The sequence below is a fragment of the Anarrhichthys ocellatus genome, unplaced genomic scaffold (genome assembly GCF_004355925.1).
Source record: "Anarrhichthys ocellatus isolate YVR2014 unplaced genomic scaffold, GSC_Weel_1.0 scaffold25, whole genome shotgun sequence".
NCBI lineage: Eukaryota > Metazoa > Chordata > Actinopteri > Perciformes > Anarhichadidae > Anarrhichthys > Anarrhichthys ocellatus.
The window spans coordinates 660,087-678,917 of record NW_022280055.1 but is presented as its reverse complement, the minus strand read 5'-3'; the positions used below and the strand labels follow the sequence as shown (position 1 = coordinate 678,917).

The following is an 18,831-nucleotide window of genomic DNA, read 5'->3' as shown; positions in this document are numbered from 1 at the left end:
CTCTCTCTCTCTCTCTCTCTCTCTCTCTCTCTCTCTCTCTCTCTCTCATCCCGTCTTTCTCTCTTTATCCTCCTCTCTATGCTCGTCTTTTATTCATAGAAAGATTTGGCCAAGGCGTCCAGGCTTTCAGGCCAAAACTACTGCCGTGCTCTTCCCCCCCCCCCCACCCCCCATCTTCCATTCCTTCCTCCGCCCGCATCAGGATTTGTCCACACCTCGAGCAAAAAGCCTTTATTCCAGGCTGACTACCTCCGGCCTGCAGTTTGAGGAAGAGCTTTATATGTCGTAACCCCCTGCAGTAGAAAGAGACATAGATGGGTGTTGGAGATTAAAATGTTGCAGGCCCTTTCCCCTCTAATAGGCTTCCCTCAATTCAGAGCACATCCACCAAAATACAGCTAAGCACTCTATCTGCAAAGAAGCCAGTCATGCTGAAACACACATTCATGCACATACTCATACATGTACCTATTCACATATATGCATACATACACATCACTGTATCTGCATGCATGTACACACACACATGCAACAAAGATCCCCAGCTGCAATTGAACCGTGGAAGATGCAGACCATATATCACGGTTGTAAATGAATTCCAAATGCGTCGCAGTTAATTTCCTGTTGCCATGTATGTGGATGACATCAACGGACAGGAAGTAAACATGGACCCAAGCAGTGGTCTAGCGTTGCAGTTCTGTTGAAGTGGTCCATATGGTATCCCAACTTTCTTTCGCTATTTGTTTCATGGTTGTAAAATTACAACTACATTCCTATTCTGCCTACAAAGCTCTGATTGATTTGACATTATTAGAGAGGTGTTGATTAAACTGTTATTTTGGAGGCTGTAGCTTGTGCTGCTAATGAACTGTATTGTGTCACATTGACAGGTGTTCCCATTATTTTGTCCAACTCGTTTGCTTGAATGAGAGTAGGCTAAATATAGAAACACTTTGCTGTATAACCCATAATGTATATGTACACATGTATATGCATACATAAGAAAACACATATAGTATACCTACAGTGATACATGCTGTATATACACACATGTACTGTATATACTCTTAAACTGACACACCTAGTTAGCATACATCATGTAGAATTATACATACACATACATAGCACACATGTATACATCACTGTGTGCACACTGCATGTGGTGTGTATAGTGTACACATAGCGATACAATGCAGTACACACAAACACACATATTGTTTGTTATTCAAATACATCCACAAGAACGCTGTACACATTCACATATACTGCAGCTGTTATACACTGTATAAGTGTGCATGCCCATGTGTCTGTAATACATTTTGGGGTTTATAGACATGGGCATACGTGCACACATGACTACACAAATTACATCATGCCTCAAAGATATTTCATGAACATGCAACAGACTCAGAAATGTCCAGTCAACAACATATTGCTGCCGTCGCACAGAATTGGCATCCCCGATAGTGACAACAACAAAAAAAAAACAAAATACAAACCGGCACACACACACAAACTCTCCACACGCTCACGATGAACAACACAGCAACTAAGAGGCTTCAGGCAGGAGGGGTTGCCTAGGAAACGGTGGGAAGGAACCCTAGTTATTTGTGTTGAGCATATTTTCATTTGGGCTGAAACAGAGAGGCATAAAAACCCCAGGAGAGGGAGAGGTGATTGGTCCTGACAGCTCCTTTACTCTCCCGAGGTGTAACACAGACACACACACAAACTCATAAACAGACAAATGCACATGCATGAACACAATCACACACATAACCACAGCGCACATCAAGAGAAGTAAATCACTCGTGCCATCACATGTCAGCAGGGGGAGTGTGTGTGTGTGTGTAGATGTTGTGTGTGGGTGCACAAGTTATTGGATGCTCTGAGAAGCCCTGCATGTGCAGTGTTTCATGAAAAAGTGCTTCTTAAATGATTCTCTCCGACTTTTCTCTGCCTCTTTTGTGAGAAGCTGCATGCATGCTCGCTGCAGTATTCCGGCGTTTCCTTGCTTGCTTGGCGTGTCTCCCTCGCTTGCTCCGTTGCACAGTTTGAAAACTGAGCAGAGCCGATGGAGTTGGTGAATGATGCTTCCGGGGGTGCAGGATTTTGTCTTTTTTTTTTAACTCGGGGTGTGAGGAGCGAGAGTTTGTGCGTGGTATAAAGGCATCAGAAATGCAGAAAAATAGCAGATGCTTTAATGTTCACGGAGTTCATTGGGTATTTGTCTGAGGGAGGGCCTCGTGTCATTTAAGCGGCTGACGCGCGGGGGAAACGTGATGCAGTAGTCTCCCAAAAATAGTGCTCCTTCAAAAAAGAAAAGGGTTACATAAGGGGTGTCTGTGCAGAGCCTTCACCTTGAGCCTGGGGTTGTTCTTTTTGGGGTGTCGTTCCCGGTGTGGCCACAGGAGGTCGCCATGGATCGCTGTTCAGCAGCCGCAGCAGCTGCTGCTCTGTCCTTGTCAGAGCTCCCTCTTCAGTAGGCCGTCCTGTGGAAAATCCTTTGAGGAGGGGATGTTCAAGGGCGTTCTCGCTCTCTCTCTCCTCCTTACTTGCTGTTATATTCCTATGTCTCTCTCTCTCTTCCTGTTTCACTCGACTGTCTTTCTCTCTCTCATACTTTAAGTCTTTGTCATCTGTTCTCTTTTTTCTCCACCATCATGATTTCACAAGCCTGCATTCTCTTAAATGACAGATGTACGGTTACCTTAAAGTCTTAATTTCGAGGTGCATGTTTGGGTCTTTTGTTGAGGGGTGTTTCCTGCTGTATTAGTCTGAGAAATATAGAGGTGAGCCCACAATATCCCAGGACTGTTACCTAATGCGCCGATCCACTTGGATACTCCGCCTATGGCAGCAGGACAGTGGATATGGACAAAAGAGACTTTCCTTCAACTGGTCATGCTGAGTTTAAGCTCTCCACTTCTGCTTGTTAAAGAAAACTCTGACCTCTGACAAGGTCCATAGTTCCCTCGCTGACCTTTTTAACCTGCCAGTGAAACGGTAGCAAGACAATATCGGATTTTGATAAAGTATCTAATACATTAATAACTGTATCTGTAATTTAATGTCTTTCTTACCTTTCTCAGGTTGGGGGGTATGATCACGGCCTACAAGATAGTGCCAGATGAGCTAGACGAAATCAAGGTACCTGTCTCTGTCTTTCTGTCGTTTTATCCATAATAATGAGTTACGCAATTACAAATAATTTTTTGTGTGTGTGTGTGTGAACAGGAGACACTGGTGGATTGGTGCGATGAAAAGGAACTTAACCTTATCCTAACCACCGGAGGCACCGGCTTCGCTCCGAGAGACGTCACACCAGAGGTGGGTTTTCTGACAGCGAGCATGGCATTCATTTGCGTCTTATTGTTTGTAGTATTTCATAAGGATGTACATTGTATAATGAAGCTTAAGAGTTGTATTAAAATACAGCCAGGAACATGTTACATAAGAATCAACAAGGACAACTTGGGGTGAAATATGGTTTGGTAAGAGGTTAAGGGTAGGGAAGTAATAAACAACTGCAATAGAGCTATGATGATACTGTGCACTGATAATACTGCTGATATGTGTCAGAGGAAAAGGCAGTTGAGCGTTAGATCCCTCCTGTTACTTCACTCAGAGAACCTCAGCCCGTTTTTGCTGATTACACCCATGTGTTGCGCCACTGATTAACACAGTGTAATCAGCCCCATGGCCACATGGGAAATAAAGAGGCAGAAGTTAGATCCTTATTGATTCACTTTTTTGAAAAAGATATGGGATCATGTAGCAAGCAATTCTAAATAATGGGTGTCAGGTGTCTGGTGATAGTATAATAAATAAACTTCGGGAGAGGAGGTCTACACACACAATGTCAGGTTTCCTAATCTTTATTGTACTGACACAAATTATCTTATACTTGGAATCAGATTAACTAAATATTTCGGGTTATAAAGGTTAAGTACACCGTTCTTATCCAATAAGATCGTCGGGATCTTTCAGTACTAAAACTGTAATCACCTCAAGTTTTGTACTATAACTCACATATATATACTCGCCATATTCATTGTTTCTACCCCACCAGTTCAGTAAAAGGGGAAACTCTAGGACACATTAACATCTTCTATTTTAAAACAAATAAATTGTCATTGCAGGCTTTACAAACTGGTTTAACGTAGTTATGTTCACATCTATTATTTTGGTTTCCAATACCCACACTACCATACTTAGTGTGTCAGAAAAGTATTTAGTATGTATCATTACGTAGTATGACAAACGCAGTATGACAAAAACAACCGGATGTCCTACTGCATCCGGTCGCATTTGCAGTGTGTAAACTAGCATGCTTTTCTGGCTATTCCGACCCACAATCCATATATGAGCAAGAGGGTCAAAGTTCAAGGTACAATGTTATGAGGAAGTAGTAGTATGTCCCAATCGAAGCTGCAGTATGTACTAAAAGTGAGAAAAAAATAATAAGTACGCGATTTGAAACGAAATGTCTGTTTCATAAAATACAAAGTTTTAAAGTGTGTGAAGACTTTCATAAACAAATACTTGCATGAATATACACAGTCTACAATACCATGAAGGCAGTATACTACTCTATATACAGTACATGTAAGGATCTACGATTAGTCTTTCTCATCTCTTCCTTATGTCACACACACTTGTTAACCACAGAACTTTGATTAAAAACCGTTTTGGGGGGATTTGCAGTGCTATACTTCTGTTGCATGTACTCAGCCTACCTCACTCACACACACACACACACACAGACACACACACACCCACATACAAGCAATTTGGCAGGGGATGAGCTGTGGTTCTGAGCACTATCATTGGTCCTCATCAATCATGGTAGACAGCAGCAGCCTTGCTGGAAGAGGAAAGACACGTACAAACTGTAGTCACTGATAATACCTGCTATCTGATTCAACCCTGTATGCTGGAGACAAGGACGTCTCTCGGTCTGTCTCTGTGTGTTTGAAGGCTGTACGAGACACATATGACTGTATTCTGTTTAGCTGGAAGCAGGAGAGAAGTAAGATGTCTTTACTCTTTACATTATTTGTGAGATGGGATATCATTACATATAAACCAGCAGGGGCACATTTGGTTTTCATAGGTGGTGGTTTTGTCCATTTCACTCTATTTGCAGGAACATAACCAGCGCAAATGTAGCTGAGTTACCTTTTATCTCAACATCTTAATGGCTTGGAGCCTGGTTTGTCGTCCTGCTATACTTCAGTACTAATGATTTTGTAGGAATTCATAGTAATTATGTATTCTACTCCATTACTGCCATCTCATTTTCTCTCAGAATTGTATGAGACTGTGCTTGTTCGCTCATTACGTTTGCAGCAGATATTTTGTTGTTTTGCCTTGAGTTACATTTTTCTTTAATATTCTCGATTAATTGCTTTCTTCAAGTACATTGATTCCTGGTGATTAGCCCATAGCTCAAGAAGCATGAAAGACGTATGGGCTCAAACATTTGAACTGAACTTTCCCTAAAAATGCATGCTTTGCGTCAGATCACTGACGGTGAATGAAACCACCGAAATAAATAGATCAATAAAAGCAGTTCCTACTTTCATGTTGCATGCTTGCAGAGAAAATGCAATAAAGAAATGTATTAGAATTCATCACATGCACTCAAAGTACTCCCCCTTTTCTTACCTGCATCATACATATTATTAAGATTTCTTTTCAAAAAAGCAGAATATTACCCAAAACATACAGTCTGTCTTTTATACTTTGTCTGAATGCATGCCTGTTGTGTCAAACAATTTTGTCTTCCTCTTCTCCCATTCAAAAACCTCACCCCTACCCTCTCTCACCCTCTCTTCCTTCTTGCTTCTATCTTACCCCTCCTCCGTCCCTCCCACACTCTTTCCCCTCTCCTCATCTCTCTCCATCTCCAACCCTCTCCTGAGTCCAAGCCCACGATGCTCATCAGTGGCTCCTCATCTCTTTGAAGTCTTTTCTCTCCCCTCTCCCTCGCTAATGGTGCGTTTGAAGTGTCATTCAACTCAAGGGCACCCAACACACACAGCTGGAATAGAAGGCACTATCTTCTCCGTTATCTTATCTGTCGAGAACGTGCCGTATCAACCGCGGTCCGACACATGTATACACGCTCACACATACAAACAAATGCATCTGTTCACATGTCCCCTGCAAAGATGGTGAAATTGGCAACACCACCACCATGGAAACCATATCGCTGCTGGGATAAACCCCCAGGCTGTAGTATCAATGAATTCAACATTAATCTTTTTTATTGCACTGGCTGACATATTCCTATACATATTCCTCTATTGATTGCTAATGGGTGGAGATGGGGAGGAGACAGGTCAGATAAGGATTTTCCGGCCTACATCAGAAGATGGATCATGCGAGAGGGATTTTAAATCAATATTTGAAGGGCAGTCAATGTGTTTTTAGTCAAGACATGCATTCTGGAGGTTGTTGTAAGAGTGTGTGACAATTACCAGTATTTCTTGGTCATCTGCCAGACTGTTACAGACTTACCAATATTTTTTAATTACATTACAGTCATTTAGCAGAGGCTTTTATCCAAAGCAACTTACAATTCAGAATCTATCACATTTCTACACTGTAGGCACAACTACGGGAGCAATTTTGGGGTTAAGTGTCTTGCGCAAGGACACATCGATTAGCAGAGCCGGAGCCGGGGATCGAACCGCCGACCTTCTGATTGAAAGGCGGCCCTGCTATCCACTTAGCCACAGTCTCATTACTCTTAAGAGTAATTCGGTATTACTCTTAAGAGTAATTCGGTATTACTCTTAAGAGTTGATTTCCTGTAATGTCGTAATTGTTGTCAAGTAAGTTCTGTTGTTTTTCTCTATTGTTGTCGTCACTCTAAATCACTCTGGATTACAGCCTTGGCTGTCACATGCTTTTGACAAATGACATAAAGGGCAATTGGTCAAAATGCAAGTTGAGTTGAAAGTGAAGTTGGAGAAACGTATCAATATATAATGCGTTAAATGTTAAAGGTCTTTTTCACCATATAACAGGAATACCCAGAGATACGGCAAGCAGAGATAAAACAAATTGCTCCTCTAACCATATTCGCTTGATAACATGCCGCTGGACCCAATGGAATAACGAATGTTCGGTTGTTCTTGTTTTTATATCGACATTTATAGAGTCACAACGAAAACATTTAAATCAGAAATAGTCAAGTTATATCAGACATCAGAACTTAAAGTACATTTTAATATGATCCCTTTATCCAAAGTAGCTGTAATAGTAGCAGTAGTAGTACGAGTAGTAGTTGTTGTAGAAAGTGTATTTCATTTTGTCAGTAGCTTTTCTAAGCATGAGGAACTGCTGTCCATCAAATGGTTACATCCATCTCTTCATATGAAACTGTCCTGTACTTCAAATTTGATTACATATGAACAGCACTACGGGGAGGAGGAACGGCGACAATATTTTTAATTAAAATGCCTTCCTCTACTACACTATAGGGTTTACATTAATCGTATTCACGTAGTACTTTTTGAATACATTGTTTAAAAAATACTTAAGATGGACACGTGCTTCGTTAGACTATGTTCCCACTAATGACCCTCCTCTTTTTCTCTCTCCTCTCCAGGCCACTAAGGAGGTGATAGAGCGCGAGGCTCCAGGGATGTCTCTGGCGATGCTGATGGGATCTCTCAACGTCACACCACTAGGCATGCTCTCCAGGTCAGAAACACACACCCTCACATCCGACACACGTCCAAAACACACTTAAGTTTTTCACATAATTTTCAATTTATTAATTTAAGCCACAGTGCACAGGATTAAACATATACTGTATAAGCAGAGACAAACACAGAAATCCACAGCAACACACATAACATGCAGAACATGCTAAAGTTGTGACTTCACATTTGAATCACTGTTCTACTACTTGTAGTTATTCCAATAGAGTCTTATAGATAAATAATATACATTGTGTTCATTAGAGGGGACCATCCCACCTTTTAATGTAAGACAAAATGGTGAGTTAGTTAATGTAGTGCCTGTGATGAAGTGCAGCACGCTGGGATACACCGACTCAAAGCTTTAAGGTGGTGCTAGAGGCAAATATCCCTTTCTTACTCTGTATTCATATGAACTTTCTCCGGTGCGTTGCAGACCTGTGTGTGGTATCCGAGGGAAGACGCTCATCATTAACTTACCAGGAAGCAAGAAAGGCTCCCAGGTAGGAAACACAAGAGATGACCTTTCTCCAGTGGATGATAGCGTTAGGTGTAGTTAGTCAAACGCTTCGAAAGAAACAAATTCACCTGCTGACAGATCAGGGGCTGTGCTTGTTTTTGTGATTCAAATAACTGCACGTTTGGGTCGAGGATTAGAACTTCTGTCCCCGCGTTAAAGTGTCCTTGAGCAAGACACTAAACACCTGATGGTTAGGCCAGTGATATGCATAGTCGCCTGCTGCCATCAGTGAGTGAATGAGGGGTAAATTGTAAGGCGCTTTTGGATAAAAGCACCACATGCTGTCCATAAGGAAAGTGAACACAAAACCACCTTTTTTGGTATTGGGACAGTTTCAGATCCCAGTAAATGGATCTTTAACAGTTTAACACTTTTACCTTTTGTTAAAAAAAATGCCCTCAAGATAAAGTATTGAATTGAGGGATACATAGAAAACCTTTGGCTCTGTGTCAGTACTGCAACTAGTGCAGCTATGACCTGTTTGTGTGGACGGCATTAGCTTAGCATTGTGCTGCTAGTGTGACTCCTTATGCGAAGGTCAACTTCGCTTTAGACTCTCACTTGCAGATTGTTTGTGATGCATAAATGAATCTACATGCAGTCATTATCGGTGTGTGTTTATGTAAGCAGCATGTGTAATATGTGTGTATGGATCTGAGCGTGTGCCGGATGTCTACAGTATAGAATATTTGTGTTTGTTGTTTAATGGTACATTTGTAAGTTTCTGTGTTTTGATGCATTTCTATCTGGACAAAGATATAGCTGCAGGGTGCATGTGTGGGTGTGTGTTTGTTCTCGTATGTGTGAGCATGTTTGGGTATAGTAATGTAAACCTGTATGTGTGTGTGTGTGTGTGTGTGTGTGTCCACCCACTGCTGTCTCCGTGTCCCCCTCCATCTGTCTCCCTCTCTGCTGTGCTGACCTGCGCATCTGTCTCTGTCTCGTTACGCGCCCGCTTCTCCTGATCGATTTTAGTATTTCTTTTAATCAATTACGCCACCTCTCCCCCATCTGCTGCCATATTAGTGTCTCCCTCATCAACCCCCAGTTAAAGTTAACGGCACAAGCCGCCCCACTGCAGGCTTTTATTACGATGATCTCCTGTCATAAAGATACCGGTGAAGTCCAGCTGAACCAGCCAGACGAAGGGCCTTGCGTCAGAGTGTCAGCATGTTTTGCCTCTTTGGCCTAATTTACACTGCAGATAAAGTCTTTCTCATATGCTGTCAGATAGTGAACAATTCAATCACACTTTTGTGTATTGTACATGTCCTGGTTGTTTGCATTTTGTCCATATTGTGATGTTATCTTAGTTTTCACCTTTTGTCGATGATTTCAGTGAGGATTATTTGTAGCCTCAGAGGTGGCGGTCTGCATGTCTGATCTATAAACATCATGACTTTGAATGGAAGCTTTGAGTGTTCTATTCGTGCTTTCATGTATACATGAATCCTTGTTTATTAAGAAATTGTTTTTAAATGAAAACGCACATCGGAAACAAGAGAAAGATCGAAAATGAATAGTCAAGTCGAAGCAGTAGAAGAAGAGATATTCTGACGTTTAGTTGTTTAGCTTTGCAAATACTGGATCCTACATTTCCCATAATGCTACTCAGTATTGCATTTTGTTAAACCTCCCCCGCCAGGTAAATGCCCACATCTTTCAAACTCCACACCCCAACTTCATAACACAGATATTCTGTTTAAGATTTGAAAAGTCCAATCTGAGATAACCCTGATGTGTACCTTGAAAGCATTTTGAATTTGTCTTCATAGCAAAAAGATAACAGATATTAAAAAGGGTTAGAATTGGTCAAACTGCAGTTTAATGTTATCCAAATGAAATTAAGATGTTGGTTAAATAAAAGTATTAGTGTTGCAGTCTATGAAACATGCTCACTTTTACCTTTGATGAAAGATAGGAAAGAAAGACTTCCTCCCGTGACGTTTCTATTCTTGGACGTCACATGAGGACCTGCAGCTGTAATGTTGCTGCCAGCTGGTGTCTACAGTTCCACCCACAGGAATGACATTCATTCCCACCTGCAACAATGATGTGTCTTCCTGTGCTTATGACATATATACCTGCACTAATGCATTTGTTACCTGCACTCCTTGTTTTGATTACATTTCCTCATGTGATGATGACTTCATCACCAAACATTTTAACTTTTGGTGATGATGCTTCCACCTGCAGTGATGATATTTACCTGTGGGGAAGACATTTATACCCACTGTGATGACATTTCTGTCTAATGGGGGGGGGGAAACACAGAACTGATTGCAAATTTACCCTGTGAGATATGATCACTGTGTTACACCATTTGTCAGGTACTTACCCCCAGTCACAAGCACAACAGGATACTGATTCTTAATAAAAAGGAAGTCGTCCAGGTTCTCAACCCGTTACACTTGTTAACCCATAAAACAAAGCAATGTGTATTTCCAGCCCCATATGTCCCTGATTCAACTGAATACAACCCCTTTGTCTTTGTTTTATATGAAGACTGTTTACAGGATTGAAGAAGTAAATCATTTTGCAGTGAATTTCAATGAAAGCGCAATGTTTAGAGGGACTTGTGGCTGAAGTAAACAGGACTTTGTGTGGCAGAAACAGATTTTTTCTGCCCTCCTATCCCATAGTCTATTATTAACTGGTCCATATTGACAATATAAAAACGGTCCTTAAAATTCGGGGGCCCTGACTTTTGCACTAGTTTAAGTTGCGTTTGTTGCAACTTTTGTGGTTTAGAAATTGAAGCACGTCCCCACAAGTGGCCATTTCTTTCTTAATTGCTCTGCTTTCCTCACTCTCTCTTCTTTACTTTTTATTTACATCGAACTCTCTTTTTGTTGCGGTTTCTTTTTTGCTCTCTCTTACCGAATCTCTGTCTCTCCAACTCTGTCTCTTTTTATATCTCGAGATCTCGTCCTCCCTGTCTCACTCACTCTTTCCCTTTCTCTCTCTGTCTGTCATACTCTCTCGTCATCTCCTGCAACCTCCCCCCCCCCCCCCCCCCCCCTCCCCACCCCACCCCCCCCCCCCCCCCCCCCCCCTCCTCCTCTCTCAAAACAGCAGTGCCTTCCCCTCATCCTCCATCCTTCACTCTCGTTTGTGTTTCTCATCCGCTGGCAGTATATCCAGGGATTCTGCTCTTTAGTGTTCTTGACAGTTACTCTCCTCCAGGACAAAACAGAGAATAAGAGCAGAGGAAAAAAAAAAAACACTCCTGACGTACCTAAAAAAATTCCCGGCACGGAATGAAAGCACAAAAGGGGGAGAGGAGGAATGTCTCCAGGCTCTTGACACTATCCTCACTCCTTCTTTTGCCCAATCCTTCCCCACTTCAGCCCAACTCTCCTTTCCCCGTCTTCCAAAATGTTCAGATGTGGGCTTCTAATACCCCAGCAAGAGGCATAAACAGTCTACTGTGGGGTTTGGGAGGTGTGTGTGAGTGAAGGCGGGGGGGGGTATGGGTGGAGAGGTTAGCTCGCGGCTACACAGCAGGGCTGGCGGGTTCGTGGTAACCCATTCAATCTCTTTCATCTCCCAATCCAAGGAGTCTCACTGCTCTCTTTTTTTATTTTGTATTTTTCATGAACAGTGGTGGAGGATGCTATTCTAGGCATGCATGCATCCCAGTGTGGATCTATGTGATTTTAAATTCAGTCAAATCAAGGTTAACACTGTCATGTTTAATCCAGCCTGTGATATGCACACATAAAATGGGACGTGAAGTGGAGAGGTTGCCCAGAATGCCAGTTTGCAGCCGGCGTAGATACTGTAAAGCGTGGGGGCGATTAATAATGTATCTTCTCAATGCTTAAAATACACAGGAAGATAAATAATTTCACAGATTAGCTCTTGTCTTGGGAGTGAGGAGAATGGAGCATTTAGCTTTGGCGAGGAGCCCACAGGCACACTGACACCCAGAGAGGCACTGGAGAGGGGAAAGGAGATAGAGGGAGGAAGGAACGAGCTCAAGCTATTATAGATGTGGCCAGAAGGAGGCGCTGTGATCTGCTGAGGCTGAAGAGGAAATCTCTGCTTGTGATTCTACTGCCTCAAGCAGGGTCACACACTGTATTTGTCACATAGGACTGAGTAGATAACAGTATAACTGGTTATAGCAGTGTACTGTAGATCTCAAATACCTTAACTACATTTTGTTCATTCTGGCTGCTATTGTTTGAGACTGCCATTATTTAAATATCGACTCAAGACAACAAATCCCTGTCACTGATATTTTCTTTCTCTTGCACGTCTCTGTCCTTTGCTCTGTCCTACACTTCCAGGAATGCTTCCAGTTCATCCTGCCGGCGCTGCCGCACGCCATCGACCTCCTGCGGGACGCAGTGGTGAAGGTAAAGGAGGCGGCGGACGAGCTGGAGGACCTGCCGTCGCCACCACCGCCCCTCTCGCCGCCACTCAACAGTTCGCCCTGCTGCCACACTGAGGACAAGGGCGTGCAGTGCGAGGAGGAGGACGAGGAGAAGAAGGACAGCGGTGTGGCGTCCACCGAGGACAGCTCCTCCTCCCAAATCACCGCCGCATCCATCGCCGCCAAGGTACCAGGGCGGAGGAGAGGAGAGGAGAGGGGGGAGGGGTTTGCTGTTGCAGTTTTCATCTGACTACATCCATTTCAAACGGTCATCTATACACGTTCATACATGTCATTCATACAAGCAATGTGCTGCAGGTAGCATTTTAACATCAATAAGTCTTTACCGAAATGATTTAAAGGCAAGACTGTCATTACTATAAACATTATGTACAGTACAGCATCTAAATAGGAGTTTAGATCTCCTGAGAAAGCTGGTCTACAAACAAGCAAGAAGTTAGTTTCTTCAGTAAAGGCAAAGGAAACACAGGGAAGGTTGATGGCAGACTACCAACATCTTTGACAGGCAACGGTGGTTTTTGTAGTAAATGTAGTCTTAAAGGGATAGTGCAATTTTTACAATGTGTCCGACTGACACGGAACAATACACAGGGCAAGCTGAAGGATATTTGTTTACAGTAATCAAAAGGGACTCTAAGGGTTTGATATTTTGTAATTGATTATTTTTCTTTCATGTTTACGTGAAACATTTACTCAACATACAAAATACAAAGACCTGTTGTTGTTTTGATCTATGGCAGATACATTTTAACAGGAATTACTGTACTGTGGATTGGATGTTTGATAGCACTTAAATTAGAAAGTGATAATTACAGAGTGCTCTTTATTATACCAAAGGTACACAATCACTGTGGACATAACACATCGATGACAAAAATGCTACAGGTAGCACCTTTAGATGATAGATTTACTGTTTTTCAACCCATACCCTAATAAAATGCTTAACCCCGCCTCCCAGCTCTCGGTCCAGCTTCTGTCTCATTCACATGAACAGGAAAATATTTGGATTTGGCTATTTGTGCATTTTAAAACTTTAAGGACCTAATGATTTAAATGAGGGCTTTGAGTGTTTGACTAGGAAGTTGATTTACTTGAAAAAAAGAATTTGCTTATTTATATACGTCTCTTTCCCAATGTTATATGGCTGTTATAGCTTCCAAAATCTGGAAAACAAAAGCTGCATTTGCAGAAGCGTTTGACATGAGACTGGCCTAGTTGGACATACATGTACAGCATGTGGTCCAGATGTGTGGACTTGTGGGATTGCAAGCCTTCTTTCAGGTTTTATTGACTTTATTTATTTGTCCCGGCTTCGTCTTTGCCAGAAGCGATGTAAAAGTAAAGTCAATAAACCCAACGTAAAATATTCTTTCTGATTATTTTCATCATTATGAGGACACATCTGACCACACTGTGAGTTTACTGTTATTAAAAAGTGAGCTACATCAAGGTTAGAACCTCTTGAGTTGAAAAAGAGTCAATCTGTTCCTTAACATAAGTTTGTCATGTATCTCTGTGTATCATATATCATGACTGTGTGTCTCCACATACATCTGTGTGTGAGTGTGTGTTTGCGTGTGTGTTTGCGTGTGTGTTTGCGTGTGTGTGCGTGTGTGTGTGTGTGTGTGAGTGTGTGTGTATGTGTGGTGTGTGTCTACTCTGTGCACTTACATGCAACATCAAGTATCTCTCCATACCCATCATCCTATCCTGCCCTGTCTGCAGCCTGGACCCTGCTTTGTGGCTCTGTTGTCAGGGTAACATCCCACTTCATTGTCCAGTCACAGAAGGATGTTGGTAAGACTCCGCCCCCCGATATCTCATTATTTGTCATCATCATGTCACATTTTTGACGTCATTTGTCTTTCATCTTCATCAACCCTGTGAGTAGGCGTGGTCGTTTAAGTTTGACATATGATTACACATTAGAGATGTTGAATTATGTGTCATCTCGGCTGTTTTTTGTGTCTGTAAATAGGCTTGTAGCATCTATATATATATAATATATATATATGTGTGTGTGTCTTCCTGGATCTTCAATATCAGTATGTGTATGTGTGCTGCCTCTATGGGTCTTTGGTGTGTGGTGTTTACATGCACGTGTGTCTGCATACGCTTGTGTGTGTGATCTCAGATCCCAGACTCCATTATCTCGCGGGGTGTGCAGGTGTTACCCAGGGACACGGCCTCTCTCAGTACCACGCCCTCGGAGTCGCCCCGCGCCCAGGCCACGTCCCGCCTCTCGACCGCTTCCTGTCCCACACCCAAAGTGAGTACACGTGCAGTCAACACACTCACGCACAAACATACATTTAGACAAACACAAATTGATCTGGTTTGTCCTTAAATCCTTGAGAGGACTCAACGTTGGCAAATTAAGGAGAGACATCAGGAGAATAAGGTTAACAATTGAACTAATAGATATCACCATGTAACTTCCCCAACTGATTAAAACATTCATTTTTTCAAGTGTTCTGATCTGTTTTGTTTAAATATGCAAATGGCGCACCATCTTTTTAAACGTGCACTAACTTGCATAATTCTCCAGAACAGAAAATCTGATTATTTGAAAAAGCCAGGTTCCAAATTTGTGTTTATTTTTTTGTAACTCATTCACTCAACTCAGCTATTCAGCTATTCATTCTAAATTAATATCACAAGTGAATACGGTAGAGCATTTAACTAATATATATCACCATGAAACTTACTTACATTAAGATTGTTCTCTTTCTGCATAACAAATTTTCTGAAATTGTATGTTAAATATGGAAACTAGGAATTATCTAATGCTAATTAGCCATTAATACAGGTGCAAATAGACAAATGAATAAACAAAAAATGTGTATTTTGGATGTTTTGTTTCCACTAGTCTGAAAGAAGACGATGTTATTGCCGCAAAATAGCCCCAATTCTCAAAATTGACCATGCATGAACAAATGTTTTTGCCTGTAGTGTCTCACCCTTTTCCCCTGATGAACGTCACGTTTCATCACCCTGAATCAGTACTAAACCTGGCAGCAAGATCAATCTGATAGGTTGTGAGATTAATGAACTTTGAAGCTTAAAATGCAGGTAGCTCTTTAAAGCCCTGTGTATGCATTTTACTGTGTTGTAATGTGCAGATTAAATCCCCACACAAACCCTTAATCTGATCCCAATTATATATTTAACCTTAAACCCAAATCCTAAATCTAAACCTGGCCTTGAAAAAGTGCTCACCAAAAGTCCTTAATTTAAAACTTCAACAGGTTTTCCCCCAGGATATGAGTGAGAGAACATACACCTCTAACTACATACGCTCATACACACACACACAAAGCCTGCCTTAGCCCATTTTCCTGTCTGCTCAGCCCTTCTTTTTGTCTCCCACAGCTCAACTGCGTTTACCTCCACAAACTGGTTACTGTAGCTATACAGTTTGCTATTTTGTGTACAAACAAATACAGTATTGTTTCTGGTGGAATCACTTTTTTTTACTAATGACAAAGATTTCTGATTGTGATTCATTATTTCATTTCAGTTATTTTGGGGGGAGGGAGATTGTACTACTTCTCTTTCTTTCCCTCAACTTTATTGTTTATTGCATTTTGCATGGTTCAAATGTGTTTTTCATTTGTATTTATGTCTATGTTCATTTAAATTCAGGTTCAAATAAAACAAACGATAGTTTCCTGCAGTAGCTGCTTCCACATTCAAACATCACACACACACACACACAGTCTTGACTGGTGTTCTCTTCCAGTTTCTCAACTTCGCAAAGTGTATGTTTTGTGTCTGTTTCAATACATCTTATATGTGAAGCCCCTGTTGTTTGTGTGCGAGTGTGTGTATTTGTGTTTATGGAGACAGCAGGTTGTGGTTCTCATGCTTGGATGCATTTGCCTACAGAATTATTCCCCAGGTTTAATTCAACATATTGCAATTCTTTTTTTAACTACATCCCCCTCAGTCTGCTTTGTCTGTCCCCGCTTTAATGGGATACTTTAACATTTTCTCAACGTGTTTGCCTCTTTTTAGAGCTCATTTTGTAGCCCATATGCACCACATGTTGACGGCTCTCAGGTTAGTTGGGGGCCAATGGTGCCAGTTTATTACATTGAAGAGTTCTAACTTGTTTTCTGTTTAAGTGACACAATTATTGATGCAAAAAGCATCAACTTGCAATATGAAATGTCCGAGTGTCCTTCTACGTTTTCACCGATCTCTCCTGCAGGTTTTTAAAATCCCGAATGGTGTCAACTCTCTCTCTCTCTCTCTCTCTCTCTCTCTCTCTCTCTCTCTCTCTCTCTCTCTCTCTGTCTCTCTCTCTGTCTCCTGTTTCTCTCTCTCTTTCACCTCATCTGTCAGTGTCACGTCTCCATGTGTCTCCCGGACAGCAGGCAGGTGCTATGGGAACAGATGAGAAGGTTGCCATGGGAACAGTGGGATGGGATGTTGGTGGAGGAAGGAGGGCGGGTGCATAGGCAGGTCATGAGACACGGGAGAGATCTCTCTCTGTCTCTCTCTGTCTCTGTCTCTGTCTCTGTCTCTGTCTCTGCTCGGTGTTCGTAGAGCGGCGCGACGAGAGGGCAGCGCCGGAGAGCCGGCTTAACCTGGGCAACACATTTTTAAAAGAATGCTGGAAATGTTTAAATATGCAGTTCAGCCATTATGTAAAAACAACCGGTCAGGATGTGGAGAACTGAGCAGCAAGTAATGAGACAGCTGAGTTTTTGACTTTCCGGGCTCAAGCCAGAGCTTTTATGAGACTTAAACCTGCAGAGGTTTGATTGAAAATCCTTGTACGATAGAGCAGCGGTTCTGTAATGATCCTCCTTTGAAATGTTTTTTCAGCCAGGTTTTTAGAAATCTGTCATACTCCCTGCAGTACTCCAAAGTATGCAGTTAGAAACAGTGCAATAGAGTACAGAACAATAGAGTTACACGATGTGATTATTCATTACGCCATTATATCTTATTGACAACATTGTGTTCCAGTTTGGTGCTCGATCTTGAGTCCATGATCCTGGATTTGCCAGTGTTTTATTCAGGATTAACGGAAATATATGTAATATATGTAACATTGTTTTTGTTTCGTTTTTTTTCAAATTTACCAGCACTTGTCCTGCCCCATGTTGTTGACCAAAACCTATGCCACGTTTCCTTTACACTGTGTGCTGATCACAGCTTGTGAGACTGATCATGGTGAGAGAGTCTCAGACAAGGTGTTTTTGACCGCAGCAGAGCTTCAGAGTGTAGAGATGTAAACAATTGGACGGTAGGGGAGCTTTATTGCTGCTGCAGCTGCTGCTGCAGTTGCTGCTGTCCCAGTGCAGCTACTGGCTCCACTGATGCAGTGAGGGAGTCCCGGCCCCCTGACCTTGCCCCAAAATACAAATACACTCACCTGTCTTCTCCACTGAAGCCTTTCTTTGTCAATGACCCAGTTTGAGCATCGCTAGCTTGTCACAATCACTTGCCAACCACATTAGTAAGCGTTTCTGTGTGACTTGCGTGTGTGGACATGTGTGTCTTTGTGCGTGGCAGATAACAGACAGTTAATGACTTCTCTACGTATAGCTCTTAGCTTATTTAGATTCTGTCACAGGCTGTTTCCCAGCGACAAGCTGCCATATGTTCTTTGAAATTCCCACGTTGCAAGCGGCTGTCGACAGTATGTACACAATGTCCCCGGAGCCAGAGCCAGAATGGCTCTGTTCACTGATGCATTTCATGTGCCACTGTGTAGCTGTGTTTGATTTCTTAGCTCGGTCTTGTTGGCAGCGCTGCGTATGAAGGTACGAGTAGGTCTTAATCTTGTCACCGCCAGAGTGGCTGCTGTGGTTCCCACACGAGCAGGGCCGACACCACGGCTCACGGAGCAAAGCACGAGCGAGGATGGGAACACGCGTAAATACACACACGGGGGAGTGCATCAGCACTTCAGCTCAAGTAGCATTTGCCAAGCTACGAGACCATGTGTGTCTGTGTGTTTTCACTTTTGAATGTGCATGTAGTCTATGATGATGTGACTGAATTTTGACCATATGCATTTGTGAAAATGCTGTATGTGAACGTGTATGTGTGTGTGTGTGTGTGTGTCAAAGGAGCTCTGTAGCTTCTATTAGGTTTCGCAATTAAGCATAAACCCTGTAAGAACTGATGTCCAATCCTATCTGTCTACAGAGTAACAACTGGGAATACACACACACACA

The 18,831-nt window shown here is 42.2% G+C and overlaps 1 protein-coding gene across 14 annotated transcripts in view; it reads left to right on the top strand.

Moving 5' to 3' along the window:
- The window catches only part of gphnb (gephyrin b), an 81,927-nt gene that overhangs the window by 29,292 nt on the left and 33,804 nt on the right, over positions 1 to 18,831 (top strand). For all 14 annotated transcript variants that reach the window (XM_031861779.1, XM_031861790.1, XM_031861783.1 and 11 more), the window contains exons 3-8: positions 3,093 to 3,150; positions 3,238 to 3,330; positions 7,622 to 7,716; positions 8,152 to 8,218; positions 12,531 to 12,803; positions 14,772 to 14,906. In XM_031861779.1, the coding sequence (XP_031717639.1) occupies positions 3,093 to 3,150; positions 3,238 to 3,330; positions 7,622 to 7,716; positions 8,152 to 8,218; positions 12,531 to 12,803; positions 14,772 to 14,906 (721 nt within the window). The remainder of the gene's footprint in view (positions 1 to 3,092; positions 3,151 to 3,237; positions 3,331 to 7,621; positions 7,717 to 8,151; positions 8,219 to 12,530; positions 12,804 to 14,771; positions 14,907 to 18,831) is intronic.